The 11,242-nt window shown below is 39.0% G+C and overlaps 1 protein-coding gene across 2 annotated transcripts; it reads right to left on the reverse strand.

Moving 5' to 3' along the window:
* Positions 1 to 3,446: 3,446 nt before the first annotated feature.
* Positions 3,447 to 11,242, reverse strand: trip13 (thyroid hormone receptor interactor 13). 2 transcript variants are annotated; one of them, XM_042223802.1, is made up of 14 exons: positions 11,174 to 11,242; positions 10,673 to 10,756; positions 10,226 to 10,385; positions 10,005 to 10,131; positions 7,435 to 7,490; positions 7,242 to 7,332; positions 7,079 to 7,151; positions 6,921 to 6,984; positions 6,744 to 6,830; positions 6,499 to 6,605; positions 5,798 to 5,951; positions 4,646 to 4,758; positions 4,482 to 4,551; positions 3,447 to 4,406 (listed from the first exon to the last, which is right to left on the reverse strand). In XM_042223802.1, the coding sequence occupies exons 2-14, from the start codon at positions 10,744 to 10,746 to the stop codon at positions 4,311 to 4,313; spliced, it is 1,272 nt and encodes a 423-aa protein (XP_042079736.1). In that variant the 5' UTR covers positions 10,747 to 10,756; positions 11,174 to 11,242; the 3' UTR covers positions 3,447 to 4,310. The 2 variants fall into 2 exon arrangements, with proteins under 2 accessions (XP_042079736.1, XP_005934854.1); XM_005934792.3 differs by lacking the exon at positions 11,174 to 11,242 and adding an exon at positions 10,963 to 11,116.

Below are 11,242 nucleotides of genomic sequence, written 5' to 3' on the forward strand. Positions count from 1 at the left end.
CAAGAGTTGAGTATTCTTATTTCTTATAGGCATAATAAAATGAAATTATCTCCAATACCCACCACCATTATCCTGGTCAAGTCACCCGGAACCCGCTCCCTAATTCAGACAAAACAGCTCTACAGATCACACCAAATCTCAGCGTGTGTCCAAACGTTTTGTTTTTGTTTTTTAATTTAAGACAGTATGCTATGATGTTGCTTTTTTTTTTTTATTGGAAATGCTATTTATTCCACCACTGAATACAAAAAACTTGTGAGTTATTTCAAAATGTCATCTTGATAATGGAAAGTTTAAAGTTGCTTTCGAAGAAACACGTTCCATACAGTTTGTATTTTGTATAATTTCTCCTTTCGATAGTTTTTCATTTTTCCTATGTTCTCTTAGTACAGCTGTAACACACCTCTACCTCTACTTTGAAAAGTCAATTCCTTTTCCGGTTGCAGGTTATGTCTCTCTTGACTGTTAAACAATTATTGGCAGTTCATGAGCAGTTGAAAGCTGAACCATGTCCTCTGTTGGTGTCATCTTCCTTTTGACTCCATTCATGTTTTATCCCTAATTCATTTCTTGTAGGTTCATATTTATGGCAAATACTTTTCATTATTCTGTCATTTGTAGTTCTGTTTACACCAGAGGTCAGTTAATAACTGAATAAAAAAAAGTGAATTATCTCCAAATAGCCTTGTGGTTATAAAACCTTGAAGAAAATTGTTGTAGCACAATTATTGCTGGACTATTTTACTACTTGCAGATGCTCAGGATTAGTGTCGTGAATGATTGAGGATCAGTGTTAGGTGGCATATATAGTTTGTTTGGTTTGTGGGAATACGGATAGGCTTCCTATTGTCGTTTCCAGTATTTGTTTTTCATATATGCACAGCAGATGCCAAAGATAACTATTGTTTATTGAAGACAGCCAGGAAGAACATGTTGTACTTCAGCCCAGCAGACTTCAAAAGCTCCTCAGCACTTTTATAGTTTGTTTCCTTTGGCACAGTGTTAAAAGAGCCCAATCGCAGGACACATTCCACGCGCTATATAAATATTAATTTACTACAGCAATGTCTCGCTCAGTGTGAAGCTAATGTTTCTGTTTTGTAAATGTTCCTCGGTCGTGCAAATCCTTTAAGAAATCAAGAAAGGTGTTACTTTGATCTTTTGCGTGGAAACCTAGACACAAACTGTTGTGATACACTCTGCTGTCTCCTCCACATGCTGCTGTCACATCACAGTCTTGCACTTAAACCTTGTTGTTGGAGAGCTGCATGGATGAGCATGTATTCTCAGAGCCACTGAAACATGTTATTCTTTCTGAGGGTGGTACTGTATGATAGCGTCCCACTTTTACTGCCATACCTTTAATGTGCAGCAGTATAGCTCTTTCTGTCAGTGTGACTGCTATATGACTCCTCAAAGACGCAGAAATCTTAGATCACTGTCTGCGGTTGACAGGACGAGTCGACATTTGCATAGCTCATTGATGGCAGCTTCCTTTGATCCTACTTGCTGCGCCTAATTATCACAATTTCTTCATGCAGCCCGGCTCCCAGGATTCAGTCTCTTTACAAGGTATCTCTCCTTCATCCTCGTTCTCCTACGCCTTCTAACATCCTGCTTAAATGGATGACAAACATATGGGGTACAGAAATCTCAACAGACTCGAGAAACAACAACTGTTCATAATTTCTGACAGGACAGTCTTGACTGGGAACAGATTCAGAGAGAGAGAGACAGAAAGAGCGCGCTGCGGTTTTCTTCTGAGGGAAATGTTCATTTGGATAAAAGCACTAGTTTATGATCAAAGGCTGCCATGTAGAAGAATTGAAAAGCCAACACTGCTTCGGCTTTATGGGCTCTCAGTATGCATTTGTGCAATGGATGTGGATTACCACGCTGGCAAAGGCAAAAAGTATTTCTAAACTAACAACTGAGTATCACACTTTTAGACCAGCAATGTAAATCATAACCTCTTAAAAACTCAGAGGAGATGAGTGATAATTTCCATAGTTCGTGTGCAGCTTGGCTCACTTTCCTCTTACCGCGCATATAAGTAAGAGTGTAAGTTAACCCCACCCCTCTATTTGAATCACCATTGGCACATAAAGGTATATTCCATGGCTTTCAGCAATGTACCTGAACAACGGTTGAGAGGATAAACATCAGACTGTTTGTTTTGTTTGGAGTTTTCTGACATTTTAAGTCTGCTTGAAACAGTGATAAAATCCCCATAACAATAAGCCTTTTGACTTTTCTTCCTTCTCCGGCTTGATTGCCTTTTAACAGCTGCCTGCTTTTGGAGACTACAGTGAAAAGAAAAAGGCCTGCAGACAGAGCAATTATGGTTTTATTTACCGTGCCCGTTCTTACAGCTCTCCCTTTCTCTACTACCCCCTTTTTCTCTCAACTTTGTAATCACTGATCAGATTAGAGACAAGTTGAGCTCCCTCATGTGATTCATCTTACTCAAAAATTCACTGACAAATAGATATAATGGGAGCCAAACAATTAGGTATAAAAGATAACATTGCACTAAAGGGGCAATTCACACAAATGCAGTCTTTATGCATGAGGGGAAATCCATTCTGGGTTGGTCTTAATTATAGCATAAATCTTCGTTTTTTTTTTCATCTTAATTATAGACCTTTGACAGCATAATCAAATCCACCAATAAAATACTTACAAGCTTAATAAAACACGCAGTAAAGGTCACTGTAAAGGTGACAGTGTTATGATTGAGCAGGTCTGGAGCGTGCAAATGAAGACAAATCCAACATTTGCTTTCCTTTTACATTCAGGAACAGCCTACAGGATTCACCTTTGAAGTGGAATGAAAAAGCTGTTGCCAGCAACAAACAAAGGGCACATTGTTTGAAGCCGGCAGCTGACATGCAAAGCAGCAGAGCATTCACAGAATGCAAAACATGTTCATACGAACAACGAAACCACCGATCTGTTCGTATAAACTGTGTACAGGAGTGACGCATTTCAAACTCAGTCATCTTTCAACCTTTTGGTTTTTAGTCCACAATGGAAGACCGCAACATGTAAGAGCTCACAGTCCCAAATCATAACCATGAATCACTTTAAATTCCCATGCATGGGCCTGTATCATAAAGGAGGAATATTAGGTAGAACTGCTCTTTTGTTGCTTTGTTGTAAGGTAACATTTGATATTTGCAGAACTTTGTTGGTAACCCTCCCAAAAAAAAAACCATTGTTCATCTAGTTGATACAAGCTTACCACAAGATTATATGCAATTAGCTTTTATTGCCACCTTATCGTGATCCATCTTGTCTTATTGCCCTTTCTGAGACAACCATGCAAATCAGAATCTGTAATAAACTGAATTCTGTTTATGTCTAGAACTGCATTACAGCCTCATTGCGCCCCCAAGTGGTGGACATAGTGTATTAAAATCTCCAAAATGCATCCGACACTGCAATCAGGAAACAATGCTGTTTATTACAATGTTATATACAAAATTAAACCAATACACAACAAACCCAGATAGTTTAAATTGGATTTATCACATTCATTTATAAAAAACAAACAAACAAACAAACAAACAAACAAACAAACAAACATGTGAACAGAGCACAAAGCAGATTGTATGTGAAGGGTAAAGTCCACTCACGTTTTTGTTTTGTTTTTTTGCGTCAAGTGATTCATGCACAGGCATAAACCCCCTCTGTAGGGGACGCAGCCAGCTGAGCTTACAAACTTGTCAGGTGAAATAAGCGACCTTGAATGGGACCAATTAACAATAACACATAATAACACACACAGGTTAACCGTTCATAACAAACAGCAACATGTTTACTATATTTTGGATTTGTTGTCCGGTGAGTCTGTTGGCCCATTTTGGGACTCACAAGCTGTCATGTCAGCATAGCTACACACTGACTGATCTAATGTCTGTGCACAAATAGTATAAGGTTTAAAAAAAGAAAAACAAAAAGAAACTGTTATGGTTAAAGCAACAAATATTAAATACTTTGGAAGTGAGAAAAGAGCAAACATATTTGTTAATAGCATATAAAACAAAGAAAAATTCAAGCATTGGGGGCTACAACTTAAAATTACAATTCCTCTGTCGACATAGATATGGTCTTGGTCATTTAAGAGAGTAGCACCAGAAAAATTACCTGAATAAACACTTTTGTGTTACAGCACTTGTTAAAATAGCATTTGTGTGTATGTATATTGAATGTAGTGCTGACAAATGAACTGATTAAGCTCTATAAAAAAAAGATGTTTTATAGGTTTTAAACCACAAACAAGGCAGCCTGTGGGAATTTCAGCAGGTTCAGATACCATTGACCAACTTAGCTTTTTCCTCCTTCTGTTTTTCCACAGCTTGGCCCATAGCCTCCAGAAACCTCTCAAGCGTTACTGTTGGTGTCTGCAAGACAACAAACCATTTTAAAAAGCCCATGTGAATCGTATGTTTGTCAGGAGAAAACAATCAAATACCTACCTTTACAAAGAGTGCATGGGCTATAAATGGTAACTTCCTGAGTGCTCTTCCGCTCAAACCTTTGCTTTTTCTGAAAAGAAAAAGAAAAAACTGAGCATTGGCCTCCATCTCTTTTCGCTTCCCACACTCTGATTTAGATGCTGCTTATTGGAGTGCGCACTTACATAGCAATGTTCCTCAGGTTTAGACTGTGTTCGGACACCTCACTCTTTGCAAAGCCCATAGTCTCGAGCTCAAACATGGTAAACAGTTGCTGCCGGGGGTAGATGATCTGGCACTGTGTACATCCGAGATCACAACTCAGAGACGTGTCGGAAAACAAAATTGCATTTTATTTACATAAGCTGAATTTTAAAAGTGCCTCTTGGGATTTTTCTGTCAAGAAATTTCTGCAAAAAACCTAAATACAGGAAGAATGTCCTGTGTGAGAAAACTGAGAATTAATGTTAATTTAACAGCTAGTCACTGGCCCGTACAGACCTTTGCACATCTGTAGTCCTTTGCCGCACTGCGATTACAAAGCATACGCGACTTTGGGATGTTTTTAGCTCAAATTTTTAATTTACACTTGGTGGTCTGTTCAGATTGGATCACGTTCACAAAATAAACGAACCGCTCTGGAGTTCCTTTGGAGACCACCTCCTCCAAAGGTTCTCGTGGGGTTGTTTTGTTTTGCACCTGGATGCACTTATTTGCATGCAAATATGTCACATTTGACCTCTGACCTTACTTTTACATTTCACATCTTTCAAGTTGACCCCATTTCAAGAGAATGAGCTGCCTAGTTAGATGTGTACTGTAGTAAAATATCATATTATACAACATCATAACAAGCCCAAGTTACAAATCAGTACCGCTTCGCTTTCCTTAAATTGTATTTTGCACCGTGACTTTTTTTTTTTTTTTTAATTGTTCTATCAATATTTTGTTGGAATAAACTGCTATATGGACATTATGTAGCCCTTTTATCATGAGCAGCTTACAGTGTCTTCATTCAGTTACACAAACACTCATACAGAGATTGCAAGGTACAATGCCTGGCACTGGACAGCATGGTGTGCACTGCACCAGATGGCTGCCATACATATGTAACATTTCAGGAAACTGACATTCGTTTCCTACTGGCAAAGTGCTCTTTTTGGTCAGGTGGTTACTACGCAATATGGTGACATCATAATATCTATTATAGACCTGTATGCCAAGTTTGGTTGCCCACCTCGTGACCGTGTAGTTGCAATTTTAGATGGAAAAACATTTAAGTCAGACGTGTTTCACTTTAGAAGTGGAAATAAACTGCTGCCAGATTACTGGATTACCTTCATCAGCTCCTCCAGGCAGGAGAGGTAGATGTTGTAAATGCCTTTTTCAGATGGCGGTCCGATGTACTGCTTGATATCAGCTCTGTCTACAAAGGCCAAGTCGATTTTTTCTGTCACATTGGAGGTCGTCAAGATCACTACATTGGAATGTCTGAAATATCAGCCCAATAGCCAACACAGAACAACTTGTTTAAAGTAGGACATAATAAGTAAATAATCCATCCATCTACTTTCTGTCACTCCAAGTTTGGGTCAGTAGCAGTTTTAGCAGAGAAACTCAGACTTCAGTCTCCACAGCCACCCTAAAAGGTTACGTCTCAATGAAATGTTATGTTCCAAGTCAGCCAAGAGACATATTGTCTTCAAGTATGCCCCAGTTCTGCCTCAGAGCCTCCTGTTTAGATGCCCAAACCATATCAGCTGCTCTTTTCAATGTAGAGGTGTAGCAGCTCAGCTCTGGGCTCCTCCTCTGTCTTAAAGGGAGAACCAAGATACCCTACAGAGGAGGCTCATTTCCACCACTTCTCTCTGCAATTTCAATCTTTTGATCTCTACTGAAAGCTTTTAACCAGCTTGTAACCATGTGTTAAGCAACAGCTTCATTTTCACACCGCTCTCTCTCCACCACAACAGACTAGTACAGAGTTGATCTCTAATTTAAAACAAATAAAATCACTAAGAAAGGTTTGCATTCTGACCGTTTGATCTGGTCCAGCTGCGTGAGGACCGAGTTGACCACACGAATGGCATCAGAAGGCTCTGTTCCTGCCTGGCAGGCATTTCTTGCTGCTGTCAAACTCTCCACCTGTTCACAAAAGAGAAACTGTTTCAATCACACTTCAACATAACAAAGTACAACCAGTTGGCAAGAAGTTCTTCTGTCTTAGATAAACATAAAAGACACAGAAGTAAATCAAAATGAAATAAATACACTTCGTTTTACCTCATCAATCAGAACAAACACAAGAGCGTCTTTGTCATCAATCAGCTGTTGGATCTTTTGAAACATCTTTGTGACCAGCTTGCCACTCTGTGAAAAATAGGCATAATTAGCTACAGGAGACAATACGAGTAACAAAAACATTTAAAAAAAAAAAAAAAAAAAAAGACCCAGGTGTACCTCTGAGAACCACTTTGAGAACAAACTGTGGCTGTTTATCTCAACAAATTGGCCATATAAATACCTGCAGGGGAGAAAGAAAAAAGGTGTATTTGGAAATGAAAAGTGCAGGTGTAGTCATAGCTGGAGCGGTTTCACTAGAATGAGGACAATCTTACCGACTTGACAGTCTGATTGACAGTTTCTGGGCGAGAGCTTTGCACAGTGATGTTTTCCCTGTGCCTGGAGGTCCTGAATATGGGAAAACAAAGAGAGACAGTCATTACTCTTTATTCCAATGTAATAACAATCACTGTAGAAATTCCCTTCTTAAATATTTACCATGAAGCAGAACAACACGATTCCATGAAATCAGGTTGCTGTCAACGTTTTTGTCTGAGAAATAAATTGTTGTTGTGACATAATCCAGGAGCTAGAGAAAAGGGGAAATAAGGTAAAGTTAAGAAGCATTAGGTTACACATCAGGTTATTTGATCATTTTTCCTAATTCCTAAACAGCTGTAATTTATTTTACCTGAGTTTTGACTCCAGTTTCATAAACCAGACTTTCCCAAATCCCATGAAATTCAGCTGTTAAAAAGAAAAAAGCAATTTAACATGTATAATAGAACAGAAAATGCTTATGAGCTACAAGAAAAAAAAATATCGTCCTCAGTAGCACAACATGCTCACCAAGCTTTACACCCACAGATCTCGAATGCTAAACCAAGATTATTTTATTTTTATCCCATAAAAAGAAGAAATAAAAAGCAGATGCTCCACCAGCAACATGGCAGCAGGATCTTGAGGCCTGTTTGACAGAAACATGTAGCCTGTACATTTGTAACAAGAACATCAGAATGTAAAATACTGATACATTTGCAAAGTAGGTTTTGGTCATGCTGGATTCAAACACACAAATGAAATCCCAATTTTGATACTAGCAAAAAGTAAAGAAACGTTTAAATAAGTGCTAGATTTTCACAATTCTTTCTGCTGTATAATAGGGCTGCCACGATTTGTCGACTAGTCACGATTACGTCGACTATCAAAATCGTCGACGACTGATTTAATAGTCGACGTGTCGTTTGAAGCTTTGTAAGATCGCAAAAGACGCAGGAATAATAGCAGGATTTAAGAGTGTAATAACGGACTGAAACAGAAGATGGCAGCACTGCATGTACAAGGATGCCAGCTGCCATTAAACCCCGAAGAAGAAGAAGCAGCTGTGTCCCAGAATTCATAGCGCGGCCCAGCTTAGTTTCCAACAATGGCGGTAGCTAGTTAGTTTTAATATTACTCTTATTATTCTTTCTGGGTCACAAAATAAACGTTTAACATATTTTCAGGCGAGAATGTAGCTGTGTAAACCTCAAATATCGGCTCAGTTTATCAGGACACCACATATTTTCAAAAGCGCTCCGACGTTTTCGGAGACGTCTGTTACCCACTAGCTCAATAGCTAGCCGGGGGCTAGGTCACTAGCGCCGTGAGAACACCGGACTCCCGGCAAATTGTTTTCAAACCCACCGCCGTCTTTCGCGACTTGGGTTAAATATATATGAGTCACTTAGATAAATTAAAAATGTTGTTGTTTGGCTTTTTTTTTTTTTTTTTTATTATTTTATTTGTTCCTGAGTAAATCGGTTTGGCTGAGATTAAAGTTATAGTTTTTACACAGCTGAATAAACGTCAAGCAGACAGCTGATTATCAGAAGTGTGAGATGCTGGAGAATATACTCCGGTGTCCTGTTATATTTTAGATAGCAAGGAGTTTATTAAACTTTACCGAAACAATCTGCAAATTTCGTTAAAATTGAATAAACTATCATCTTGTCTTTATTTTTAGTTAGCACCTTAAAAGCTTAAAGCTGTAAGCTAATGATAGTTATATAAGAGCAGATGCTGCTGGTACAATAAGCTGTAGTTTTACGTCCAGTGGATGATGATCCGATTAGTCGACTAATCGCATAAATAATCGGTGACTAGTCGACTATCAAAATAATCGTTTGTGGCAGCCCTACTGTATAATACTCATTCCTACTCTTAATATGATCCATAAACATTTCAGCACAGACCTTGTACCATGAAGATACAAAAATGTCATTTAAAAAGATTTTGGTTAAAATATGTCAGTTTGTAACTCAATGCAGGAAGATTGCAGGGTCACATGGATCCAATATCTTCTCCCCCTCCTTTTTTAAAGCTGCGTTGGAGACATATTGTGACCATCAATCATTGCTCTCCAGTCCTTTACTCCCTGTTAAATGAGATGTTTTTTTCTGAGAACCTCCTGATGATAGATGTTGCTGGAACATACCCAAACGACCATTTCCATCCTACATACATCCTATATTATACTATTATCCTCCACTATACGCAGATGGCGTCACATTGACTGTCCAAATATCTAATAAAAAAACAAGATGGTCCACAGAACAATGAAAAGAAGATCCAGCATCTGGTGATACAGTCCTCTAAAAACAACCTAGACCTTAATGTTAAAGAGACCAAAGAAATGATGTCTATATTGCTGAGGACTTGATTTGGTCTCTTTATCTCCCGTCTGATAAAGAAGGCCCAGTGTCGCCACCACTTCCTGAGGCGGCTGAAAAGGGCCCATTTGTCACAAAACAAGTTTCTCCACTTCTCCAGCTTCACCACTGTACAAATATTATAGCATTATTTTCCATGTTCCCATCTTACAGTTTGGTACAGCAACTCTGCCTTGGCTGACGAAAGGGCACTGCAGAGGAAAGCTGAGCGTACTGTTAGCAATCAGCTACCTGTTATCAGAGATATCAACCAAAAAACACTGCCACCAAGTGTTTTTGAAATGCCACCAAGGCTCATTTTTTCCTTTCTCCACCCCAGGACAGTAAATCTCTCATGTCTCTATAACAATATGTTGCAAAGTCCTTTATGAATGACTTATTAAATGCATAGTCATACACTGTTTTGCACACAATCACTAGACCAGAAACTGTCACACACTGCCAACAACAACAACAACAACAACAACTGCAGCCTACCTATAAGAGACAATTTATTGCACTGGTTTTGCTTTAATGACAGTAAAGTGAATTAAACTGAACGCAGTGTTACCTGCAGGCAGCAACCAGTGGTTTGCTGCTGAAAGCTCCTCATCCTCCTCCAAAGTGAGCATGCTAGGTCCATCTTCGCTCAGTGTGAAGATGTGAAAAGAGACACAGCAGTTCTTCAAATCAAGGGGCTGAAAGGGAGAAAAAAAATGAATAAGTATAAAGCTTTAAAAATACAATGATACTGCAGAGCTTTCATCCCCAAAACAAACTGAAATAACAGACCTGTGTAACTATTTCTTCTAGATCAGCTATAACCACAGATGCCACATGCTTCTGAAGGAAGTCATCGTCAAACTCTGTCCATGCGTAGTTTCCAAACACCATGCTGTGACAGTTCAGTAAACTCTGAACATGCATTTTCACCTCAGACCGTTTAGCTGTGCTGAAATATGAAAGACAAATCACAAATCACAAGAAGGCATGCGTGTATATATCTAGCTTCTGGCTGGTACTATGACAATACCATTGCTGATTTGTTTTAAACAAACGTTATCGTCAGACATGACTTGAAACATATTTAAATCTTTGGTGGAAAAAAAGGAGTCATTTGAGTTCAAAGGGTCAAAGTAAACCAAAGGAGGCATTTTAGCTTTTCATGTCCTTTATCACCTGTGTATGGGTTTGACCTAATAATAACTTCACTGTTTACACTAGGATTAAACTACCCACCTGTCAGATTTAACGTGAACTTCCACATGGATTTTTGGTGTGAGGTTTCCCGTCTCCATCCTGTCATCCTCCATTTCCGAAGAACTGTGAACACCAGAGCAATAACTGCGGCTTTAACAACAGCAAGTCTCAGAGAGCTTCTGTATTTTATTAAGTACTGAACCAAAACCCATCACTACATCGCGTTAGCAAGCTAGCTAACCCGGGTAAGGCTGTAAACGTGAGCTAGCTAACCCAGCTGCCTCATTTGAACAAAACAACCTGCTGAGGTGACAAAACAAAACCCAAACCTTAAAACATTAGCGTCGTCAAACTGTTTAGTCGCATCAATCAAACATCTGGTGTATTTTTACTATCAACCGTGTGCTGCCGATATTTATGAGTCGAATTCCGCGCGTTTTGTTTAAACCGGAAATACGACAGTAGTTTTTGTAGCGTCACATCTGCCCACCGTTTGAGTTTGTTTTTTTTTTTTTTTTTTGATACAGCTTGTAAACTCACTGTGTGACCCATACTCCGGAACAGTAGGAGGCGGTAATGCTGCTTTACGTTGGTTGCCAACCGCCGTTA

This window comes from Haplochromis burtoni, unplaced genomic scaffold, assembly GCF_018398535.1.
Source record: "Haplochromis burtoni strain Fernald_Lab_line unplaced genomic scaffold, NCSU_Asbu1 Contig_120, whole genome shotgun sequence".
In the NCBI taxonomy this organism is placed as follows: Eukaryota; Metazoa; Chordata; class Actinopteri; order Cichliformes; family Cichlidae; genus Haplochromis; species Haplochromis burtoni.